The sequence below is a fragment of the Muntiacus reevesi genome, chromosome 2 (assembly GCF_963930625.1).
Source record: "Muntiacus reevesi chromosome 2, mMunRee1.1, whole genome shotgun sequence".
NCBI lineage: Eukaryota > Metazoa > Chordata > Mammalia > Artiodactyla > Cervidae > Muntiacus > Muntiacus reevesi.
In genome coordinates this window covers 123170163-123196139 of record NC_089250.1, presented here as the reverse complement: position 1 = coordinate 123196139, position 25977 = coordinate 123170163, and the positions used below count along the sequence as shown (strand labels likewise).

At 48.2% G+C, this 25977-nt stretch overlaps 1 protein-coding gene across 1 annotated transcript in view; it reads left to right on the top strand.

The window, feature by feature from the left end:
* Window positions 1–1108: 1108 nt before the first annotated feature.
* ALOX5 (arachidonate 5-lipoxygenase) overlaps window positions 1109–25977 on the top strand; it is a 42058-nt gene continuing 17189 nt past the window's right edge. The window contains exons 1-4 of the mRNA XM_065919959.1: window positions 1109–1349; window positions 7697–7895; window positions 10099–10180; window positions 20208–20330. Coding sequence (XP_065776031.1) covers window positions 1200–1349; window positions 7697–7895; window positions 10099–10180; window positions 20208–20330 — 554 coding nt within the window. The 5' untranslated portion in view covers window positions 1109–1199. The remainder of the gene's footprint in view (window positions 1350–7696; window positions 7896–10098; window positions 10181–20207; window positions 20331–25977) is intronic.

Here is a 25977-nt window from a genome sequence, read left to right as displayed (position 1 = left end):
TCCGACCCCTAGCGACCCCATGGACTGCAGCCTACCAGGCTCCTCCGTCCATGGGATTTTCCAGGCAAGAGTGCTGGAGTGGGTTACCATTGCCTTCTCCTCCCTCTTGTACACAAAGCCTTTTACTACCATCCCTTCCGGGCCTCTGCCCATCATCAGTTACAAAGCCGATTAAAAAATTATTAAAATAGATAAATGAATAAATAAAACTCTGCCAGGCAGCGGGTTTTCCAAAACCAGCCCTAACTCCTGGGACATCCTTGCTATGGAGTCCACATCATCTTCCCTAGACTTCCGGCCATGCTTCCACTCCCAAACCATCTCCAAACAAGTCTTATTGCGCGTCCAGCCTCCCTGCCCCCAAGTTTCTGCAACCCTTCCGAGCGCCAGCCCCCTCCACACACCCTCCTAGGTGTCCGAATTCCAGTTTTCCTGTCCTGGCCTCCCCTCCCTCTCTGGCTGCCCTGCCTCACCGACCATCTCCAGGCCTGAGCGTGGCTGGCACCTGACTCCCCTCTGGGCCCCCCTACACCCGGCCTATTGTGACCTTCCACCAAGGCCGTGGAGGAAGTCAATGCCCACGGAAGTGTCAAAGTACCTACTCAGGTGTCACCCCTGAAAAGCTTGGCTGACGCCCCACGTGGGCTCCTCTTCCCGCCCTAGACTCCCAGAGCACCTCTGCTCTCAAGAAGCACAGAACTGCCTCGGTCGCGCGGCTTCCCACTCCCCCGGGGACTCAGTGAGGGCAGGGGCTATGTCTGGTTTTCTAGGGGTCCCTGGAGCCCCGCCGTAATGCCTCACGGGAACTCGGGACTGAGGGAGGCCGAGGCAGGAGGGAAGGGTGAAGACTGGAAACAGCGAAGGAGAAACTGAGTGAGTGAACGGAGGGACAGAGAGAGGGAGAAGGGGGAGCAGTTGGGCGGCCCCAGTTCCCCGACTGCTAAAACTGACGCCAAGTCGAGGACGTGAGGTGCAGGCTGGGGTGACGCTCTCGGAGCCCTAGGCGAGTCCGGCGGGGCCAGAGCCGCGGGAGGGCGGGCCCGGGGCGGGGCGGGGGCGGAGTGGGGGGCGCGGGGCGGCGGGGACCCGGGGCGCCCGGAGGGAGGAAGCTGCGGCGCCGGGCGGGAGAGGTGCCGAGGCGCGCCGAGGCTCCCCGTGCTGGCTGCGCTCGCGCCCCGCGGCCCCCGCTGCGCGTTGCCATGCCGTCCTACACCGTCACCGTGGCCACGGGCAGCCAGTGGTTCGCGGGCACCGACGACTACATCTACCTGAGCCTCGTGGGCTCCGCGGGCTGCAGCGAGAAGCACCTGCTGGACAAGCCCTTCTACAACGACTTCGAGCGCGGCGCGGTGAGCGCGCGCGGCCGGGACGGGCTGGGCGGCCGCGGGACGGGGTGCGCGCGCGTCCAGGACCCATGGGGTGGCGGGGACCCGAGCTTGGGGGCGAGGGGCTCTAAGAGAATCCTTAACTGGGCAGTGCTGTGACCAGTACTTGAGCCTACTTCGTGGGACTCCATAGACGGCACCTCAGCAGTGGGGAGAATGGGTAGGGCAAGGGATCCAGAGATCTGAGTTCCACCAGGGCCTGATCCCTAGCTCGCTCCGCCCCCATCCCGGGCCTCAGTTTCCCCAGACATAAAGTGCAAGGGTGGGCTTCCGGCTGGTCTAGGAGTCCCGGGCGGTGGCTCAGTGTGGCACTAGCTGATGTCTCCACACCTGGGCAGCTCACATTCCCAGGCCAGTTCCCAGAGGGAGGCAGAGCGAAGGAGCGAGAGACCGAGGCCAGGAGAAACCTTTTGCAAACCTGGAGGTCTTCACTGGGCCCCCCGTAAATTGTACACCGGGGAACACTTCCCCCCGGGGTGTGAGTATTCAGAGGAGGAAGAGGGAGGAGGGCTTCCCCTTTCCCACCTCACCGGAGACCCTGGCGCCTTGGGAGTACAGGCAGCAAAGGGACCCCGTGTTGACTGCACCTCTAGTCTGTGATAAGACGCGCTGCAGTGAGGTTTCGTTCAGAAGTGGATTCCCAGTGCCGACCTGGGAGTGAATTCTAGCCTGCAGCGTTTTCTGTGAGCACAGAGGTGCCCACAACTGGTCCTTACCAGGTGCTTGGTGTCCAGTCCACTGGGTTTATTACATGATCCTTACTTAAGTGCTCATTAAATGTGCTGATAGTCCCAACACATTACAGGTACCCAGAAAATATCTGTTCCCTTCTGCCACTCCCAGCTTCTGAACTGGACCATAAAGATTTAGATTTCATAAAGCTGTCTTTTTACCTCTTCATTATTTTGTTTAACCAAAAGGAATTACTCATAGTTGACTATTTTTGACAAATAAAACTGGCAATTTCATATGGTTCAACCAAACACTTCTTGGGTAATATTTACAAAGCATGTTTTAGGTTTGCAGAGCCTAAAGTCAGCCAGTAATAGTCCATTCCTTTTCCAGACTGGAAACTCAGAATGGGCTTGATTCCTACCCAGGAGCCTCAGAACCTCGCTCTATAAGCCCAACTGACACTTAGCCAAGTTCAGCGTACTTACGTGGCTAGAGAATACTCTTACGGAAGAGTTAGGCATTGAGTATAAGAACTACCTCCTGTTGTTGGGCTTCCCCAACCAGGGACCTGACTGAGAGGATGGTGGTGCAGGAGGGCTAATGAATCATCCATTCAGGATGATGACACTCTCAGCTATTTCTGAAGCACCATTTTTTATTTCCATTATTTTGTGGATTATGCCAACACGTATGCGAGATTATGCCAACACGTATGCGAGGAGGACAGGGTACAGACTGCTTGATCTTTATAATCTGTCTTCAGGGGGTCCGCTCTTCTTCATACACTACGCATATCACCTATCGGTGTGCTCATGCTGTTTGGCATGGGACACCTGGGCGTGGCTTCTCAGAGGGGATATAAGGATGTGACCATAACAGGAGAGATGAAAGCAACCCTCTGTTCATTATTTCCCCACCCTGACAATTCATTCAAATGACATTGTGATTAAACACCTCAGTGAGAATCCCAGAAACAAATTTCAGGAGAGATTTGCATATCACATTTCCATTAGGAGAAGGGGCACTTCAGGAAGGGCACTGCAGGGGACTTGCTGTCTCCGAAAGGCTCTTTGGAAAAAAATCAGCTTTTGAGAAAGTTCCCGTTGATGCAAAGTTACTCCACACTTGGTCTTGCACAGCCCAGAGCTACTTCCTCATTCTCCAGCCAATGTCTCTATAAGGACAATCTGTCCCTTTGTGGTAAAGGTGAGGGAGAAATCTTAGAGGAAATATTTGTGTAGAAGATAATGCTATCCCATTTAACCTAAAAAGTGTTACAGTCATCATAGATAATAACCGTAATGGTAATAACAATAAAGACTTTTTCCAGGCAACCAATTCAGACATTTCCAGGTCATTGTCAGGTCAACACCCCACTCCCCTCACTCAAAATTCAGTCCCTGTAATGAACAGGATTGCTTTTTTTCCCCTGCAAAAAATTTAGTCACAAATCACTGGTTATTCTCATCAGAGTTCTGCAGAGTGATTCAGGACTGGAGTGGGAATCAGAGTCCTTCACAGGTGAGATTCTCCTGTCAAGGCAAATTTAGCAAATTGGTGTTTCTTCAACTCTGTCCATTTAAAGTAATTCAAGTCCAGGTGGGATGACTTTCACAGATCCAAAGACTTCTGGGAAATCTTAACCTGAGCCTTTTTCATTCCCTGGCAGCAAAGCAAAGGTCATAGGGTGATATTTAGTATATCTCCTTGAACGTAGTCAGTAAGTGTGAACAAGTCTTACAGCTTTGCTTCTTAAATATTTTCAGGGAATATTCTTACAATATGTTCATGAAGAATACATTCTAGAATACTGCCTTCCCAGAAAGGCTATATTACTGAAGAATAAGAGCTTCCCTGGTGGCTCAGATGGTAAAGAATATGCCTGGAACGCAGGAGACTCGGGTTCAGTCCCTGGGATGGGGAAGATCCCCTGGAGAAGGAAATGACAACCCCTCCAGTATTCTTGCCTGGGAAATCTGAAGAAAAAGTATTTCCTTCTGATCCTCAGTCTATCCTTCACCTTCCCTCTCTGCACCATCTATTCCCTACGTTCTGCCTCTTCCTCCTCCTTCTCTTCCTTCCTCTGCTCTGTTTTCCTCACAGTTCCCCAATGCCCCGAATCTCTTGTCTTCTTTTCTGCTCCAGTTTCTCCCTTCTGCTGTCTCCTAGATTCCCGCACGCAGCTCACCAATTCTTTGCTTCTTTAATCTCCCTAGCCACCCCTTTTCTCCCTCTTTCTGCCCTAGCCTTTCCCTTATCCACCCCTTAATCACCTCCCTCTCTCTCTCTGCTCCACAACCCCCTCCTCTCCCTTCCCACCCCCATCAGCCCCTCGTTAGCCCCCTCCACAATAGGCAGTCCAGGCTGGACCACATCATGACTGTTCTCTGTCCTTGCTGTAGCAGGAATCTGGGGCAGAGACAAATGGAACCTTTCTTTAAATGCTGATATAAAGATCAAAACAAAAACTGAACAACTAATACTTTGCTGAAATATTCCAAAGCCTTAAAGCTATGTGGCCAATGTTGATTTGAGAGCAACTGGATGAAATCAGCAAGCTGGCCCTTCTGAGAAAGGAGACTAGTGAATATCACATTTTCCTGCCTCCACGTCTCTGTCCAGTGCCTGACTGCTGCACCCACCACTTCTGCCCCAAGAACTCCATGCACCAGACTCCTCCTCCCACATGTGAATTCCTCACCTCCTTTCTCCACATTCAGAATGCCCTGCTTATTCCCCTTCTCCACTCAGCTCACCTCCAAAATCTTACCAACTCCTAAAAGCTGCCTCAAATGCCATCTCGTAGGAAGCTTTTCCATGTCCTCCACCCCATTCCACATCACCTTCATACTCCATGGAGGGCTTGAACCCAGGCTCAAAGCCAGGTCACCTGGCTCCCAGGCCAAGGCTTTTCCCATGATATGATCATCGGGAAAATTGAGAGGAACCCAGACTGGGCCATCACACAGCTATGGGTTCTAGTCATGGGGCCACCAGTTACTTACTAGTGTGGTAGCTGCCTGACCTCTCTGAACCTCAGTTTCCAGCTATAAAATAAGATAATCATCCACTCGGCCATGCACATGTACTATATTTATTGTGCATCATGCCATCCACTGTTGGCACTGTAGAATGTGCAGAATGGACATGTGATGTTAATGAGTCAAGGCAAATGAGTCAACAAACATAGTATCCATCCAGCATACTGGCCCAGGCAGAGGAAGAAGGAAGGTCATTACACCTTCTGGCTCTTTGTTCCTTCCTAAGACCTGACTTTCTGTTTGATGTACAGGACCCTGAGATCTTCCCAGAAGCCCCCTCTATCCTCTGTGACTCTCCAGCAGTAACTCCCTGAGAAGCCAGTGCCCAGTCACCGGACTTTGTCCCTAGACAGCCCGAGTGAGGACTGAATTCCTCGGACCCTCGTTCACCTCCTGGGGCACTGCTCCAAAGCCAGGGCCAACCGGAGACCAACCAGACTCTCAGGCCTGTCCTTCCTGCTCCCCGTCAGATAGCATATTGAGTCCCTGTAAGTCTGTCCACTGATTCCATCCCAGGTGAAGCTCCAGGGCCTCCCACCAGGTACCTGTAGGGGCCACTGGGGCCGGGGGACCTGAAGGGTCCATTCTCCTGTGACTGCACATAGGCGTGCACAGGGTGACCCTGCTCTCCCTTCCTTCAAAGAAGCTATTCTGTCCCTTCTTTATCAGTCCCTACCCACAGCTGGACGTCTGGCCTTCCCTCTGAGAATCGCCCTAGAGAGGCTCCCCGGGCTCCATCCCACTTCCCTGAGAATGTCCACCTCAGAGGCTCATGGCTCTTCTTACTGGACAGTGGCTGTTCTCTCCCCCTTCACCTCAGCCTTCCTGCATCAGCCTCCAGACACCTGCAGCCCCCCACCCCCACCCCTGCGGAGCCACAGGAAAGCCACTTCCCCTGGAGCCGCCACCCGGGGCCCAGGATTCACCACACTTCGCCACATGTTGACTTCCCTCTGCTGGCTCTGCGCTGCCAGCAGCAAGATGCCTGCAGATCTCACTCGGCCTCAGTGGGGTTCTCAGTGAGAAAGAGTTTCTGGCAACAGAGTAGCCAGTCCGTGTGGTGGGTCCCTGACAGGTGAGCCAGCTTATCTGTTCTGCCGGATGCCCCACCCTTCAGGCAAAAGAACCCTCCTGTCCCACAGTGTTTCTCGTGAGAGAGCAGGGATCTCAGAAAAGTTCACAGAGAACGGTGACCCCCAGGCCCGTGGGGCCTTGGGCAGGGAGGGGGCTGTCTGTACTGGGGAGACTGCTGATCCCTGGGGAGAAGGTGGCAGGCCCCAGGTTGGGAGAGGAGTCCCAATGAGGGGCTGGATGACCAGAGGAGCTGGGAGGAGGGAAAGGAAAGGCCCAGACCACAGGAAACTGGCAAGAGGCTTCCGCTTTCTGACCATAAGCGTCTAGCATCCGCAGCAGCAAAGACACGCAAACAGCTCCCTGTGCTCGGAGCCAGAGGGTTTGCTGAAAATATCCAACTTCCCACTCTTCTTAAGAAGTCCTCCCAGGGGTGTCCTGGCGTTTGAAGGGCGAGGATGGAAATGGGGATGCACAGGGTCTTTTGCACGACGAACACCCGTCCCCTCCACTTATCTCACTATTGCACTGAGAACTCTTTAAGTTCTGCCACCAAGGAAAAACTTCAGAGATGGGTGAATTCTGGCTTAGAAAGTGCCTCAGATGGCATTGAGTCTGGGGCTTCCTGAACTTGCTGGTCTTCAGAACACCCGATGCAGTGTTTGAGCCCCCATCCTTCTCTCCCAGCTACGCATATGGAGAGGAGAGCCTCCAGCAGTGCTGCCACCATGCCAGCTCGTCTTCTGGGGTCAGGAGCCTGGCAGCAGCCTGGGTTGCAGTGCTGCACGTGGCCTGGGGCAACAAGGCCAGCCTCAATCCCCCGCTATGCCTGCGACGTAGTGGGAACCACTCATCTGATTTTCTTGGCATCACTGTGGCTCAGGGAACTGCATTGGCCCCAGGACAGCTTGAATCTGTGTGACTTCACTTTTACCTGAGCCTCCTTATTTTCACTCAGTTATTTGCCCCACTGATAATGAGAGACATATGGAAGGGCTTGGATTGGAAGTCCAACTCTGCCAGTTAGCAGTGGAAGTGGGTCTGAGTCTCACTGTCCGCATCTGAGACACAGGTCCTAACCCTCCCTCCTCCCAAAGTGCCTGTGGAATCGATAGCAGCTCAGCGAGCCCTTTGCCAGTTGCACCTGTGTGCAAGGGCCAGTTTGCCTGATCCAGCCCTACAGGGTAGTAGGGCCAGCAGCCTGCTGCCCTCGTGAGTGGGGTCAGCTGCAGAGGCCCTCACTGAGCCTAGCCTGGAGGAGGGCATGCCTGCCTGGAGCCTCCACCTTCTCCACCCTGGGCCTTATGAAGACAGCAGAAGGTCACCCTCCGAGCAGCACTGTCACTTATTCACTTCCATCTCCTCGGGGCAGAGTTGGGGGACTTGGCCATCTCTGTCACCCAGGGAGCAGCACAGAGCCATGCCAAGGGCAGACATCAGCAGACATCTCTGCTAAATGAACTGAGGATGATACAAAGGCTCAGGGGTTCCCAGACTGTCTGATTCGCCTTTTCTCCTTCTCAGGTTGATTCTTACGATGTGACAGTGGATGAAGAACTGGGCGATATCCAACTAATCAAAATCGAGAAGCGCAAGTACTGGCTCCATGACGACTGGTACCTGAAGTACATCACAGTGAAGACACCTTGTGGGGATTACATCGAGTTCCCCTGCTACCGCTGGATATCGGGCGAGGGCGAGATTGTCCTGAGAGATGGACGAGGTGAGCGACTCAGGCCCCGTCCACCTCCCGGGTTTCCAGGAAATGAGAGGGTTTGCAGCCCCTCCATCCCCGAAGATCTGTATCCATGGGAATAATAACAGTGCTGCCCATGGCTGAGCACCTGCTCTGTGCCCTGATGCACCTGCAGGAGACATGACTTCCTCTGATAAGTCCCAGGCTCAGAGGGTGGAGTGACAGGCTCCAAGCGCCATCCAGCCGTGTCCCCTCTCTGCCATACAGTCCATCAGGGGGAAGATTATGAGCCCCCCACTTTTGTCAGAGGATAACCAGGATCTCTAGTAGCACACACCCCTAAGACGTGTCCCTGGATGGACGGTTCTCCAGTTTAGTTCTTGGCTCTCCTCTCTGAGCGGTTACGGTGGGACTTGGGCTCCTAGGGATCCCACTCAGGCCAGGGAAAGGAAGGGGGTGACCAGGAGTGCCTATGCGCCAGCTCAGAGGAATCATGGGCAGAGTTCATGTTCAGTGGTCACCAGCCATTAAACCTGAAGTCTCAGTTTTTGCTGAAAGAGAGAAGAACCTAAAATGTGCCCTCTTAAGCAAGACCCTCAAATGTGCAGACTCCAATCTGACACTTCCTCACGAGGCCATTCTTGGCAAGAGACACACGGCTGGCTTGCTTGGAGGTGGAGGAGAGAGAAGCAGATGGTGGGGTGATCTCAGGCCGCTTTCCCTCTGAACAATGCATCTCCCCACTTGGCTCACCAGCCTCTTGCTGCTGCTAAGTCACGTCAGTTGTGTCCAACTCTGTGTGACCCCATAGACGGCAACCCACCAGGCTCCCGTCCCTGGGATTCTCCAGGCAAGAATACTGGAGTGGGCTGCCATTTCCTTCTCCAGTGCATGAAAGTGAAAAGTGAAAGTGAAGTCACTCAGTCGTGTCCGACTCTTTGCATCCCCATTGACTGTAGCCTACCAGGCTCCTCCGTCCATGGGATTTTCCAGGCAAGAGTACTGGGGTGGGGTGCCCCAGCCTCTTATCTTGATTCAAATCCATGCCTGGTGCTCTTAAACTCTCAGACCACATCCCGTTTTTTCTGATCTGGAATTTAACTTAAGAAAGAAAATTTCAGGAGCATTTCTGAACTACATGATTGGGGCAAGAAGGATTTTTGCCCTCTGTCCTCATGGCAGGGAAAAGATCACAAAAGTCATTCTATCTTTTGGTGGCCACCAAAGGTTGCAGACATGGCACTTCTCTTCCACCAAGATTTTAAAATCACGAGCTCCACTTTCTGCTACCCACCTGCCACCCAAGGTCTCAGCTATAAAGTCCAATCCTTCTTCCCACAGACCCCAAAGCTCTTTCCAGCAATAAAATATATGGCACATTCAAACTGGGATATTTAGAAGGCATAGACCAGTGTGGAAGGCCATTAGCACTGCTAGTCCTAATGGCCTAGGAGAGTGGGGGAGGGAAAAAAATGCCAAAATAATTCAGAAGGAGAGTGTTCTGGAGCCAGAGCTGCCTTGAGAGGAGCTGTAGCCCTCAGCAGATATGCAGACAGTCTGGGGAGAGACTCCAGAGAGGCTGGGGAAGAAATGTCCTCTCTTCACTGTCCCATGTGCTCCACTCTCTGGCAAGGGTTCCCAGTGGCTCGACCCAACGTGGAGCCCACTGATGCACTGATCAGGGACCCTGAGGGATAGGACAAGATGAAGGGTGGCTCTGGAGAGGAAGCCACCCAGCATGTCTCACTGACCCATTGCTGTGTAGCAATCTTAGTGGCTTTAAATAGCCATTTTACTTTGCTCATGATCTTAGGGGTCAGGAAGTTGGGAAGGGCTTAGTTGGGTGGTTCCTCTGTGAGCCATGGGCATCCACTGAGGGGGGAGGGCTAGAGGATCCACTTCTAGGATGGTTCTCTCACGTGGCTAGAGCTTCAGGGCTCCACGGTCTCTTGCTCTCCACATGGCATCTCATTTTAAAGCTTAGACGTCTCACAGTTTGGTGGTCTCAGGGGACTCATGCTTCTTAAGTGGTGGTGGACCTCCAAGAGCAGGTATTCCAAGAGTCAGAAAGTGGATGCTGCCAGTTTCCTGACGCCTGACTCTGGAAACTGGCCCAGTGTGACATCCCCCATATTCTATTGGCACAAGCAGGTTTCTGCGGGAAGCCTGAACGCTGGATGTTGTGTCTGTCCTTCTCTAGGCTCATTTTATACTTGTGCTTTCTTCACAGCGAAGTTGGCCTGTGATGACCAGATTCACATTCTCAAGCAGCATAGACGCAAAGAACTGGAAACACGACAAAAACAGTATCGGTGAGTTGTGACGTCAGGCCAAATAGCTGTGGAGCCTTGGTTTCTTCTATCTCAGAGGCATAACTCTGCCCACAGTTTGTGGCCCATCAGTGTTGGTACGTGATGACCGAAGCGCCAGATCCCTTCGATTCTCCTCAATACCCAAGCTCCACCTTACCACCACTCCTAGCAGAGATGGTGAAAGAGTTACAAAAAACATGGAATCAACCTTACTGACATTTAGAAGGAATGGGACAGCAAAGGCTTGAACTCACCTTGGTATTCTCTCACTTCCCATTGTAGGGATTAACCCTCACTTTTTATGTCTTCTTATCATACTTAAGTTATAAATGTGATACATGATCCACAAGAAAATGGACAAATATTTAGCAAATAGACCAAGAAAAAAGAAAGGACTCAAATTATTAAAATTAGAAAGAAAAGAGGGAACATCAATACCAACCTCACAGAAATTAAAATGAATGAAAGGGAATAGTATGAATAACTCTATACCAACCTGTTAGATAACTTAGATGAGGCACTTCCCTGGTGGTCCAGTGGTTAAAACTCTGCATTTCCAATGCAGCAGGCACTGGAACATCCTCTCAATGGCATTGAATTATGAATACATGCTAAACTATAGATGAATCTCAAAAACATTATGCCAAATGTTATTTACCAAAAGGCTGTATGTTATGTGAATCTATTTTTGTGAAATGTCCAGTATAGGCAAGTCTATCGACAGACATTAGTAGATTAGTCATCAGCTAGGGCTGAAAGTTGGGAATGGGACATGGGGAATGACTGTTACTTGGATACAAAGTTTCTTTTGGGGGTGAAAATATTCCAAAATTAAATTATGGTGATGGGTGCACAACTCTGAAAATATACTGAAAACCTTATAATTGGATACTTTTAAGGGATGAATTTTATTATATGTAAATTATATCTCAGTACAGCTGTTTTTCATGTTTATTTTTATTTATTTATTTGGCTGTGCCTGGTTTTGTTGTGGCACACAGGATCTTTAGTTGCGGCATGCGAACTCTTAGTTGCAGCCTGTGGTATCTAGTTCCCCGACCAGGGATTGAACCCAGGCCCTCTGTATTAGGAGTGTGGGCTGTTACCAACTGGACCACCATGGAAGTCCCTTAATACAGCTGTTTTAAAAAAATAATACACATGAGCAAGTGTTCACATCTGGAAAGTGATGCTCAATGTGCTATATGCAGCCTATAATTTAATGCGTCATTGTGGAATTCTGAGTGAATGGGACTTTTATTATCTTTCCATTTTTGTGTGCATTTTTAAGTATTTCCTCAGGATAGAAGCCCAGGAGTGAAATTACTAAATCAAATAGCAGAAATTATTAGTATATATTGACAAATTTCTTTTCAAAAGTCTTTTAGCTAGTTTTCAGGATCAGTGTGTGGGCATCTATTTCACTTAATACTTGCCAAAGCTGAATAGTATCTTTCATTTTATTTTATTTTATTTTATTTTCATTTACTTTTATTAGTTGGAGGCTAATTACTTTATAATATTGTAGTGGTTTTTGTCATGCACTGACATGATATCTTTTTTTTTAGCTTTCCTAATTTGTGAAAGCATCTTAGTTCCTTATTCTTCCCCCGCTTCTCAGAGACCCACTTCTGTCCAGTGGTTGAGAAATCCCCACTGAGACCACTGATTCCCCCAGTCTCAAACTTATGTTTAGCTCTATCCCCCTTTCCTTCAAAAATTTACATTTCCATAAAACAGAATGGAAAATGAGAGAGTCATACACATGTGGATATATTTGATATATTATAAATATATTTTGATGTATTACAAAGGCACTGATGATAAGTGGTGTGGGGCTATTAAGCATCATACAAAATGGAAAGAAAGAGGCAGAGAAAGAGGACAAGGAGACTAAACTCATGTTGTTCAGAAAACTTATTTTTGGATTGAGTAGGTTTAAATATTAAAGGCAAAACTGTTAACACTTTTAAACCATAAAAGATTCTTCTCCATGACCTCAGGAAAAAAGATTTTTCAAATAAGACTCAAAATGCCCTAACCATAAAGGAAAGAATAATCTCAGCTATTTCAAAGTGAGGAAGTCTTGTTCCCTACAAAACAGTACAAAGAGAATTATTATTCACCGTGTACCAAGGATCTCTACAAATCTACAAAAAGAGGATTGTCAGTTCAGTTAAAAAAAAAAAAAAGCACTTGTAGTCACTGCACAAAATGTTAACAGCAAGTATACAAAAAGGTGCTTAGCCTCATTTGTAATCGGAGAAATCAGAAGATCACAATGAACGATTGCTGCTACTACTATACTATACACACACAGAGTTGAAACAACTTGACAATACCCAAGTGTCAAAGAGGGTATGAAGGGATGGGAAGGCTCATGCACTGCTAACAGGGCTAAAAAATGAAACAGCCTCTGTACAACACAGTTTTGTAATATCTGATAGAAGTCAAGCTACATTTGATCTATGGCTCAGAAGTTCTACTCCTGGATCCAAATCCAGGTGTGCGGGTACACCTGGATACATGTACAGAGATGGTCACAGTATTATTTATGAGAGCAAAAAAATGGAAACCACCCAATGTCCATCAACAGTAGAAGAGAGAAATAAATTATGATAACTCTACCCTGCAAGGAAGAGCAATGAACTGCTGGTACACATAGCAACAGGAACAAACCTCACAGTGCTGAAGAACAGAAGTCAGCCACATGTCTGGCCTGTGGTTTGAAATTCATGAGGTTTGAAATTATGTTGTTTAGGGAAACTTGTATAACAGTAGAAAATAAATAATAGCAGGAAGTGATTATTACAAAGTTGAGGTGATTGGAGAGGTTGAGTGGGCATGTGGGGGGCTGAGGCTACTGGCAATGTTCTGATTCTTGATCTGGATGTTGCTTATACAGATGTTTTGTGCATTTTTCATATGTGAGTATGTGTGTGCATATATATATGCATATATTTATATTTTCTTTTCCATAGTAAAAAAGATTTTAATGAAACTTCTATGATTTTAGTACCACATATAGGAGAATAAAGGGCTTACCAGGTGGCACAGTGATAAAGAATACGCCTGCCAATGCAGGAGACACAGGAGATGTGGGTTCGATCCCTGGTTCAGGAAGATCACCAAAACAGCAACCCACTCTAGTATTTTTACCTGGAAAATACCATGAACAGAGGAGCCTGATGGGCTACAGTCCATGGGGTCACAAAGAGTCGGACATGACTAAGCAACTGAGCGTGCATGTGCACGTGCACACACACACACACACACACACACACGGGAGAATAATCTGATAATGCAATGTGTGATGTTAAGCATCTGTGAATTTGCGACTTGCTGTAGAATATTTGTGAGTAAGCCTCTCAGCTCAGGCACCATATGAGCTTTGAGAATTTTGTGCTTGATGCAGTGCACAAGGCATTGGCCAGGAGCACTGCACCACCCGTTCCCATCCTAAGGGATTGGTGTTCTTATACCCCTTCCCTTCCCATTTCAACCACGGTGGAAAGCCCCTACAGCAAGGACTCCACGTGCTTATGGAAGGAAGGAGTCCTATACTATGGTGAGTTAAGCAGCTTCCAGAGAATCTGCTAGTTTATGTCCAAGTAAGAGAGTGGAGAGCAGATTTTATCAGTTCCACACTAATTCAGACTAAGATGTTAATTGTTATAACAGGCATTTTGTCTTAACCCAGTGTTTTCCAAAATGCACCCTGGAGCGTTGGTCCCCAAACTTTCTCTCCAGAAAAGGGTTCCATGGTAAAACAAGTTTGGGAAACTGTTTATCACATTCTCCTGGAGGTTCACAGTGCACATAAGCACTGAGAATACTGAGACGTTTTGGGGTAATGATCCCTGGTTGACCTTTTTTAACCCAAGATTTCCCAAGAGAATTTGATGTAGAACTCAATGTCCTGCAGAAGGAGTGCTCTGTGAAGCCCCTTTGGGAAACACCCCTCCCCCAGGGAGAGGTGGGTTCAGTGGTGTGTTGGTCTTACAGGGATGGGGCTTTGGCAGGGTCTAGAGAAGCCTGGCGGGCTACAGTTCATAGGGTCGCAAAGAGTCAGACCTGGCTGAGCACACACCACGCACGAACGCACAGGGACACAGGGCAGGGGGTATTCTGATGAGATTGTTTGCCCCTTTCATAGATCTAATCATCATTTTTCTTCTTCCTTCTGCTCATCTGTTCTTTTCAGACCTCCTGCTCTGTTTCCGTTTAGGAAACACTGAACTTTGCACTGTCTGCGTATTCTTAGAGTTCCTCTTTCACATGAACCCTCAGGCTTCCAGATAAGAGTTTGAAAGTAAAGTTAACCGCTAAGAATAGTCTCCAGTATGTCAGAAGCTGGCAAATTCAGCTGATTCTCTTCACTCAATCAGCCAAGCTGGAAGATGGAGAAGCCCACACAGTTCATAACCCAGCACCCATGTTCTCTCACTGTGTGTGTGGTACACAGTCACACATACACAGAGAGCAAACTGTAGAGAAGTGGGTTTTCATCTACATCATTTAATCTAATCATTCCATGACTTGCTTTTTCTTCCCCCATTATTCTGTTGCAAAGAGCTGCCAATTGATAGGTGCCGTGCTTTCATTTAGCTTCTGTGTAGCACACCATTGTGTGAATAAACCGTCATGCTCCCCCACTCCCCTGCTGGTGGACATGTTGGAAGTCTTTAATTTCTGGCTGTCACAAGCCAGTGCAATCAGTTTCCTCATACACCTTGTCTCCTGATTTCTTTAATGAGTTGCTCTAGGGAACATACACAGGAGCAGGCACGCAGGGTTGCAGACCACATGTTAAATTTCCAAAATATTGCCTATTGTTTTCCAAAGGGATTCTGCTGATTTTCACCCCAGGCGCTGTTCCTGAGTTGCTGTTTCCCTACATCGTCCACCCACTTTACACCTTGAGACATTTTCATCCTTGTCAATCTAATGTGTGTGCAATAGCATCTCTTTTACTGTTTTCCTCATCCTTAAGTTGCCACTGTTTCTTGCTTTATGTGACAGCACCAGAGTTTATTCAACCATTCGCCTATAGATGGGCATTCAGTTTGTTTCCCATTTGTATATTGGATTATATTTTGTATTAAAACCAGTGCTGCAAGAAGCAACCTTGTACAAACATATTGATGTACTGGTGCTTGAATTACTGTCAGATTAATTTCCAGAACTCACATGCCTGAGTCAAATCATCAGTTTTCACTTTAAGAAATAATGACAAAATTCTCTTCCCAAAATTTTACAGCAGTTTTCAATCTCACCAATGGTATATGAAGATATACTATTACCTATACCTTCACTAATGCCTGATGACATCAATCTTTTAAATTTTTAACAAAACAAAAGGCCCTTACCCTGAAGTAAGAGCCCACTGCTGTCTTAATCTGCATGCCTCTGGCCACTGGTGAGTTTAGCCTCTGCTTTGCTTCTTGTTCAAATTGCCTGTTTATGCACTTTATTTTTCTATGAGTTTATTATTAATCTAAAGGAGCTCTTCATATATTGGGATAATATCCCTTTGTTATACGTATAGTATATTTCATTTGTCTTCTGTTGCTCTTACCACAGATTTTAGCTCTTTATTTTCTTAATATATGCATTCTTTTTCTTTGTAAATTTTGGGTTTCCTGCTTTGCTTAAGAAGGCCCTCCCCATCCCAGTGTTACATAAGTACTCATATTTTTGTCTAATATTTTTTATAATTTTGTTAACTTTAGGCTTTTAATTCATCTGCTATGCATTTTTATACATGATGTGAAATTGGAATCAAATGTTTCTGATACCATTTATTAAATAATAAGTTTCTCCCTGCTGCTTTGGGATGATACCCACGGCACACGGAGCTGATATGGCAACCACGTGTGCAGGCCCTGCAGTCAATGCCTGGGCTCAGCCCACTTACTGCCACTGTGAAAGCTGTTCAATCTCTTTGCGCCTCAACTGCCCCATCTGTAAAGTGGGAGAAATAATAATACCACCTCTTAGGGTTTTGAATTAAATAGGTTGCACTATGAAAACACATAGACTAGTATTCGACACATAGGAAACACTGGGTACGTATTAGCTAGTTTTGTATTATATTCACATTTTTTCTTGAGTCTGTTTTTCTACCCCATGACCCAGCACCATCTTTTGGTGATCAGGACTTTCTAATAAAAGTGAATGGTTGTTTTGTTATCTCATTGTTCTTTTTAGTTTTTCATGATGAGAATTGCTTTGAATTACAAATAAATGTGTCCCATACTGGCATTTTAATAATGTTCCATCTTTCCACCCACTTAGATCTATGTGATATCCTTCAGTAGAATTTCTAGTTTTATTCATGAAGTGCTTTCACTGTTCCAATTGCTTTATACCAATGGAAACTGTAGCTCTTACAATTCTAAGTGGGATATTTTTCCATTTTAAATGAATATTGCTGGGATAAAGATGAATTACTCATTTTTCACTATTTACTTTGTATTGACACCTTGCTAAACCATTTTATTGGTTCTAATTATTTTTAAGTGAGTCTTTTTAAATTGTCTGGTTATTTGATCATGTTATAAATATGATGATACTTTTGTGTCTTAGTTTACATTATTTACATCAGTGATTTTTTTCTTATTGCCAGAACAAAGTAACGTAGCAAGGATGAACATCCTTTATGAGTCTTGATTTTTGAGAAAATATCTTTGATATTTTTATTTGTTCAATATGTTTTCTAATAAACACTCTTTGCTTATTTATTTGTTCAATATATATGCTACTGCTTTCTGATAAACAGTACTTCATGGTTCATTTTAACATCATGATTGTTTAGCTGAACTTGTTCAATTAATATGGGGCTTCCCTGATGGCTCAGCAGCAAAGAATCCTCTTGCAATGCAAGAGGTGCAGGTTAGATCCCTGAGTTGGGAAGATCCCTGGAGGAGGGCATGGCAACCCACTCCAGTATTCTTGCCTGGAGAATCCCATGAACTGAGAAACCTAGTGGGTTACAATCCACAGGGTCACAGAGTTGGACATGACTGAAACAACTGAACATGCATACACGCACTTTCAATTAATTATATGAAAAAGTGGGTAATATATGTGGGTAATATAATGTCCCAGTCCATACTTGTCCCCACAACCCCTCCCCAAAAAAGTATTTCTCCTGCCCTCACGAATTTCTTGACTTGATATAAGAGGCTTAAATGATGATCTAAAAAATGTCCATTAAACACCTAACACTGTCTCCCGGTCGTCACCATGGCAAATAAGAAACCTAATGATGGTTTGGTTAGTTTCCTTTTCCCAGAAGCTTGTGAGTTTGTAGGAACATCTCTCCTCCCTCTTTACTCCTTCCTTCCTCTCCCCTCCCTCCCTCCAACATTTTCCTCTTTGACATTTACAGTATAGCCAGAATATATCTAGGAATGCCTTTTTTCCCCTTTGTTATTTTTTTCTGTATAGGATTTACTCAGAAAATTGAGGTCTCTTCAGCTTAAGGAAGTTTTTCTCCTATTTCTTTGATTTTTACTCTTCCATATATTGCTCTCTGTCCTTTGGAACTCTGACTCTCCACAAGTCAAATCCTCTATACCCAACTTTCATGTCTCCTGAGTTTTCTTCCATGGATTCCATTTCTTTGTATATCGGTGTTACAATTTCTTCCATTTGGCCCAAAGCAGTTCCTGTCATATAACAGTGCTAATAATGAAATAATGAATAGATTATTGTCTTCCAGGAGACTGATTAGATCTCATAGTGACTAGTATTCTCTTCCCATTTTTCTATGGAATTTTCAATTCAGAAAATCATGTTTTATGGTTGCAGAAAGTCTTTTTAGATTCTAATTACATCTCCTTAAGACCTCTCTAGCCCTCTCTCTTTTTTAAGAAATTAAATGTCTTTTCTGCTTTTTCCTTCTGGTTGGTTGTTCAACATGGTCTTCCTAGTGGAGTGTGATTTTTCTTGGCCTATTTGTCTGCGGATGGGAAGGTCTTTGGGCCTTGCACAGGTCAGCCTGTCAGGTCTCTCAGGCAGTAGTCCTTGAGTCGAAGGAATATAGCTTTTGGTTTCAGGTGCCAGTTGTAAACTAGCTGGCAAACTGTACTGTCTCCTTGCACTGAAGAGGCTGTGGTCTCATGACCACCCGAGGTGGAAGCATTTTGGAGGCTGGGGTCAGCGGGAGTCAGGGAGGTCTTAAGGAAATGTGCTCCAGGTAAACTCTGCACTTAAAAAAAAAAATGGGAATGCATTAGCTGGCACATCACCCCTCATTGGGCTCAGTGCTTGCATCCTGAAAAAAATCCAGCTCCACTAAGCTCTTAAATGATTAGAGCCCTTGGACTTCCAGTGGCTAAGAGAAAATGTTTAGTGATGTTTAAGTTGATTTGACCAACAGTAATTGGTGGCACAGTGATAAAGAATTTACTTGCCAATGCAGGAGACACAGGATACGGGGGTTCAATCCCTGGGTCCGGAAGATCCCCTGGAGGAGGAAATAGCAAGCCACTCCTGTATTATTGCCTGAAAAACCCCATGGACAGAAGAGCCTGGTGGTCTATAGTCCATGGAGTTGCAAAGAGTCAGACATGACTGAGCAAGTGAGCAGGCATGCACCCACAATTGATAGTTAATACCAGCTGGGCTACCAGATAACCGTTTCAGTTTTAGATGTATATCGGAGATGCCTTGAATAATTTTTTAAACAAAGGAAAAAAAATCAATAAATTGGTTGATTTATTTTGTACATTCACCTGCATTTTTAGTCTGGTTAGTGTCCCAGCATTGGTGTTAATACAAACAACAAAAATAGAAGGTTTTCTTAATGTCTAAGAAAATAGAAGGTTGTAAGTAAACCAAGAGCAGGAAATGTAAGGTTCTGTGCAACAGAAAACACTTTTCAAAATGCACTCTGAGTGATTATAAGAGTGCTCATATCCAACTCCTGTTCACCTCTAATGATAATAGTGAGAGGCTTACTGGACAAACAGGATGACTCAAAAAACACTGGGAATTTTTGTGACAATGAAAGTGCAAGACAATACTAAAGGGCCTTACAACTTTTTAATGACCTGTACACTCGGTATTTTACTTCCCTCTCATAAGAGAGATTAAAAAGGAAAGATAATTAGGAATACAAATGGAAAAGCTGAAATCCCAGAATGTAAATTTTGGCTTTTAAACAAATATAAGATCGTTCTCCTTGCCCTAAAGAAGTTAACAGGTTTTTGGTTTGGTTTACTTCTGCAGTAAACAAAAAGAAAATTTTAAAAAGACTTAGAGAATTCTCTGGCAGTCCAGTGGTTAAGACTCTGAGCTTCCACTGCAAGGGGCTGGGTTTGATCCCTGGTTGGGGAACTAAGACCCCACAAACCGTGAGACATGGCAAAAAAATAAAATGAAATTTAAATGCCCAGTGCTGCGGGATAAAGTTCAAGGATAACAGACTCTAAGGTCTCTGGTGGGGTAGAGTACATGGCCTGTGTTTGAGGGGAGCCCTTTTGACTGTAGCGATGTCTGAACCCACTGCTGGCAGCAGTCTGTGCCTGGAGGCCCTTGCCCAAGCACCGTGCTGTCTTGTACCCTGTGTGTGAAGGCATGGCCACTGTCCCCTTTCCCCTGACCGCCACACACAGTACAAGGGAGTTGACCAAGCTGGTGAGACTTTGGATATCCAGGTCAGATGTGGGGGGCTACCACTTCCACCTCCAGTGACCTGCAAGGCAGCTCTGGCCTGGGGGGACATCACCCTTGAATGTCATCTCAAACAAATGAGGTCTTCTGATGCTCTCTGTATGCACCTACCATCCACTCCTCTGCTGGAAGCCCAGCCTCAGGTTTAGGAGACCTCAGGCCTCCCACTGGGAGGCTCAGGACACAGCAAGGTGGGGGGCTACCAGACCCTGGGAGGCATCCCCATACCTCACCGGGCACACGCTCAGTCACAACGTGGTGACCTGACGGGCAACCTTCAGCTTCAGGGGTGGGCCCAGAGGTCAGACATTTAATTCTGTTTTTTCTCCTTCGCTTTCACGCTCAGATGGATGGAGTGGAACCCTGGCTTCCCCTTGAGTATTGATGCCAAATGCCACAAGGATTTACCCCGAGATATCCAGTTCGACAGTGAGAAGGGTGTGGACTTCGTTCTGAACTACTCCAAAGCGTAAGTGTGTGAGAGCTTGAGCAGCTGGGGCTGGAGGCAGGACTCGCACTCCTCCCCTCGTGGGGGTCTTGGGCTGAGGGAGCAGCTCTGCTGAGCAACTCCTCCCAAATCACTTGATTCCATCTTGGTCGTAGCATGGATCCTGAATGTGCAATCACAGGGGAACCTGTATCTAAACAAAGTTACAGCACATAGGGCTCCAGACACCAAACAGAGCTGTTTTCAGCCCAGAGTGGAGGTCTTTACTTGGGAGTGCCTCGTCTCCCCTCCGGCCAGTTCCAGGGTAGACCAGGTGTAAGCTCTCCCCTAAGTGGTAGGGTCCTGCGGTAATAACGGCCAGCGTGCCTGTGCTGGTGACTCACCTGCATCTCTGTTCGTCTTTCACTGCAGCCCCATGTGGTGGGCGCAGTTCTTAACCCCATTCTGCAGTTGAAGAATCTGCAGAAGAAGGAAGTCAGATATTTGCCCGATAGCTCCTGCTAATAAATGGCAGAGATCTGACTTCTGTGCTCCTTCTTGGCGGCTGAATTACTGATGGTTTTCAAAGACTCCTTGGGTGCTTGTTACCAACATGGAGCCCCATGCCCGCCCCGGGGCTAGCGGAGGGGTCTTTGAATCAGTACACTGACACTTTAGGGAATTCTCCCAGTCATGCAAATCTGGAAAACCCTAAATCCATGGACGTGCTACCTGACCAAGCCTTGGACTGCCCTGAGGAGCTTCAGCACCTCCTGGTGCCAGCCACTCTCTACCGCTAGGGTGAGAGTTCCCCCAAGTGGGCCCTAGCCTTGGGTTGGCATAACCAGGAGGCAGACAGGTTGAGAAGTACTCATTCAGTTAGCTTCTGTGGCAACGTTTGCTTAGTTGCAAAGCTTCTCCCCTCAAGAAGTTGCCTCATTTGGTCGAGCTTCTGAACTTCTGTAAAGAAGGGGTGGGAGGCCACACCCCCAGGTCTTCTTCCTTGGGACATTTGAGAAAAACCCTACACAGACACACACACAGCCTGACAAGCAAACTCTGCCAGGAATCCCCCTCATATCAGAGAGATCCAGAGACCCAGTTTATCTGTCTTCCTGAGGCTGTGTCTCTGGGAGGAAGAAAGTAACAAGGGCCTGACACTCACCAAGCCCCTACTCAGTGCCAGGCTGTGGGTGTGGGTGCTTTCTCCATAGAATTGTCTGTTTTAACCATCACGGCAATGCTGGGGGGGGGGGGGATCTATTAATCTATTAAAATTATAACAAATACTATCTCATTTCTAAGTACCCTTTACAAGCAAGAGGTCACCTTTTCTAGAGCCTGGAAAGCAGTGGCCATTTCAGATTCTAGCTGCATCATCTTGGGAGAGGTTTTTAACTTTCCTGACTTAAAAGTTCCCTAACTATAAAGGAAGGCCGATGCTGCCTGACTGCTAGAATTGTTGTGAGGTTGAAATGAAGTCCTGTAGGCACTGCTGCTGTGGGGAGGTCTAGCACCCTGTAGGGGTGTGGCCTCTAGTAGCTCCGTTCTGGGTGATTGGGGGGGACCTCCTTCTCCTTCCTGAGTCCAAGGAAGGAGACTCGCCAGGGAGTTGCCACCTGAGGCTCTGTCACTGCCTGTTTGCTGGTTCCTCTGGGCTTCCTCCACCCCCGTGGAAGCTGGCCCAGAGCAAGCTATCTGCTGCTTATCCTTTGACAAATGTTTATTGGGCTCCTGCGAGTGGGGACCTGAGATGAATCAAAAGCAGTCCAAGAAGCTCACAGTCTATTGGAGACCGAGCTGTGGACAGATCATCACGATGGCATGTGATGGATATTCCTTAGGAAAGGAGCACTTGGGAAGCGGGAGGCAGGGAGGAAGCTCTGAGGAAGCAGCATCAGGAAAGAGCTTTCTAAGAGGGAAGCCCAACCTGGGTCTTGAAGGATGTATAGGAGTTCACTGGGCTGATTGGAGGAGTGGAGGGGTGGCATTCAGGGCAGTGAGAACTCCATGATCCATGAGGACTGGAGTGGGGGAGCCTGTGTGGGGAAGTGGGACTAAGGCTGCCAATGCAGGGAATGGGGCAAGGATCCCAGCCTTTACTGGGATGAGACTGCAGGACCATGAGGGTTTGAAGCACGGATGAGGTCCATGGGGGTCAGCATTTTAGTGTCAAGGAAAGAGAAGTTGGCTGTCAGATGCTTCGGGGAGATCAGGGGAGTTTAGAGCTGACTCTGGATATAGTGACTAGGATATGACACCCAGTTTCATGGAGGAGAGCACTCAGGGGCAGCAGAGGAGAGGAAGCAAAGAGGAACCAGTACGTACAGATTCCTTGGTGAACTGAGTGTGAAGGAAGAAAGGGATGAGTGAATTAGACAGCAGGACCCCAGGAAGGAGAGGGCAGGAGGGAGGGGGCAAGTACTGTGCTGTAGCCTGGATTGTGAACTTGCCCACTGGTCCCCCCAGAACACCATAGCTTAAGGCTGCAGACTTTAATATTAACAGTAAGTGATAATCATATATAATATATGATATAATATAATATATGATATATATATATAATATATGATATCATATAATAATAGTCACTAATATTTGTTGAACTCATTTTACATACCAGTACTTCTTATATATCATGTCAGCCCTGTGAGGCAGGGACAATCGCTATACCCATTTCATGGATGAGGACACTGGGGCACAGAAGGCTAAGGATTTGTCTGAGACTGCACTTCTGGGAAGAGATGGGGCTAGGATCTTCAGCCAGGCTGTAGTGACCTGCATCCATCTCAACTGTCCTCTTTAGCCTTGGCCTGGGCTTGCATATGGACTCCAGCCCCACTCAGGATTCTTGTGTCCAGACCCCAGCAGTGGAGCTGGGGCTCCAAGAACCTCTGGTCCATCCCCTCAGTGGTCTGAAGGGGAAGAGGTGTCCACCCTGCACGTGGCAGCCCTACTGCCCTGAAGGTCCCTGATCTGACCTGACCTGGGGCCTGGCCAGCCTCCCCATGGAGGCCCTCCCTCCATGAGGCGCCACTCCGCCCTTTGCTAACCTCGGCCGGCGTTTACTATGGAAAACAGACTCAGGGAGATCTTCAGGGCCCTTCCTTCTTGAACCTCCGCCTCTGGACAGCTCGGTTTCCGCGTCACTTCTGGGTAACTGGCAAGTTTCCTCGAAGCCACCTGCTCTGCCTGGAACGCGGCTGGCCCTGTCCAGTAAGCTTGGCCCCCCCCACCCCAAAGAGCAAAACCATGAAATGGGAAATGGAGAAGCTGTTCAAAGAAGGAAAGGGGTGGAGGGGGCGGAGGAAGCGGGAGCTCCCGCCTCTGCCAGCGCAGGCCCCACAGCTGGTGCCCAGCCCAGGCCAGCAGGCGGCTCCATGTGAGTTCCCGCCTGGCTGTGTCTATATCTGGTTCTGTTTTTACCTGGCTGTGCCATTACCTGTCCTTGCTGTCACCTGGCTGTGTGACCTCAGACGAGCCAGGTGCCCTCTCTGGCCACGGGTTCTGCTTTGTGTGATAACACATCTTTTTATGTAGCAATATTTTGCCTCTAGATGACTTGCAAATAATTTTCCTCCTAACTCCTCTTCTTCCTGGATCTCTGGCTTCCTCTGGGTAGTCCTACCACACCCCACCCTGTGTTCGGTGCCAACCTTCTGTTTAAAGGTCAAAGAGACCAACTAGAGAGACCCGTGACCCACGTGGGGCTATAACACCCTCCCAGTCCCCCACAAATTGCCCTCTTTCCAGGACAGTGTGGTGCTGGGCCATCCTCCAGGCAGAGAGGATTGTACAGGCCTGGGAAGGCCTCTCCACACCCAGACACCAGAGATCATTAGAGGTTTAGTCCTCCACCTTCACAAGGATTCCTGTCCCAGGGAGCTCAGTTAACAAAGGAGGTTGGAGGAGGAGGGCTGGGTGCTGGGTGAGGAAGGAGGAATGTGGCTGGTAGAAGCTTAGCTGGGGGCATTCCTGGAGGCCTGCCTGGCAGTGGTGAGGCTGCAACAAGCACGTGAGTAAAGCAAGTATGTGGGTAGAAGCTCCCCCTTCCCCAAGAAGGGCTGGGATCAAACTGCTGATGATGATAGACAGAATGAAACCACGGTTCTTCTCAGGCTCTGAGGCGCCGAGCACCTACTGTGTGCAGCCACCACAGCCCAGGCTGTGCTGTAGCACATTCCAGGCCTCACAGTGTATCCACCATCCATAGGAAGCTGATTCCTCTAACTTGCTGAGGTCATTGGCCTCATGGCCCCAGGACCTGCCCTCAAGCAGAGTGGGCTCCCAGGTGTCCAGGTAGCCAGGACCAGCAAGAGAAGTATTTGCTAAATCAAGGCAGGACCCAAACAGGAGTCTTCAGGCAGGTGTGTCCTTTTCTGCTTGTGACCTTTGCTGTGACCGGCAGGGCCAGGAGGGGCCCCAGGGTCTCCCACTTGTCTGCCGAGTCCCCATCTTTAGTCGCTGGGACTTGCTGCCCTCCTGCGTGCTCATGGGTGTCCCCCCGATGATGCCATCCAGAGCACTCTGTGCCCGTCAGCCAGGTTCACTCCAGACAAAACACCCAAACCTCAGTCCTTGGAAGGCGTGAGGAGGCTCCAGGATTCCCAGACCTTTGAGGACACACTCAGTCCCCGCCAGCCCACTGCCCCAGGAGTAAATGCAAGGATGGGGCTGGAGCCTCTCCGTAAGGGTTGCTTTCGGGGGGAGGCACCCTTGGGGAAGATGGGTGGGCAGGACAGGCAGCCCACTGGAGGAGCACCGGCAGGGTCCCCCACCCCAGGCCCTGACTATGCTGTGACCATGCACCCTGAGCCCACTGTTGCCCAGAGCCCAGGCCCAACAGAGCAATGCAGACCCACCTTCACCCTCCTGGTGCTTGGGCAGTAGGCAGGTTTTCATGTGAATGTGTTTGTACTTAACCTGCCATCAGCGATGTGGAGGTAACATCACAGGCCTGTGGGGAAGGGGAGGCTTCATGAGATCAGAGGAGAAGCAGGGTTCACTAGGCAAGCCCTCCAGAGACATTCACCCCATATGCTCAGGAGGAGGAGAAAGAGGGGCACAAGGCATTCCAAATGGGGAGACTATGCTCGCCAATACCACCAAGTCAGGATAAAAGAGACAGAGCTGGTGGGGAGGCCTGAACCCTGGAAGACTGGACGGCAGGCAGGAAACAGGGTGACTGCTCGTCATTCTCAGCTGTGCATGTGCCAGAGAGGGAAAATGAGGCAGAGGCTGTCACCATGAGCACTGGCCAGAGTTCCCACAACTCCGTCCTGCACCTTGCTTAGGTTATGTATGAAAGCCTGGGATACCCCTTCCTGCCTTCTCCAGCTTTCCCAGACCCATCCCACACCTGCCTCCTCCAGGAAGCCCCCCGGGTTGCTCAGGCCACTCAGATCTCTCTCCTTGTTGCCTGCAGCCTGCCTTTTGAATTTAGTAAGTTCCTATCCTGGGTTACTTTGCTTTCCTGTGTCATGAATATTTGGAAGCTGTGTCCTCCTCAGCACCAGGCAAAGAGCCAGAGTTAGGCAGACAGTAAAGGATGGCTAAACTCCACTGAACCGCTCATCCTCCCAAATCCAGGAGACCCAGGAGAGCAGCTGCAGAGGAAATAATAGTGCTCTGTCCCTGGAAACTTGCATTGATCAGGGGAAGCAGCAGTTTGATGACTGAATGAAGGCAT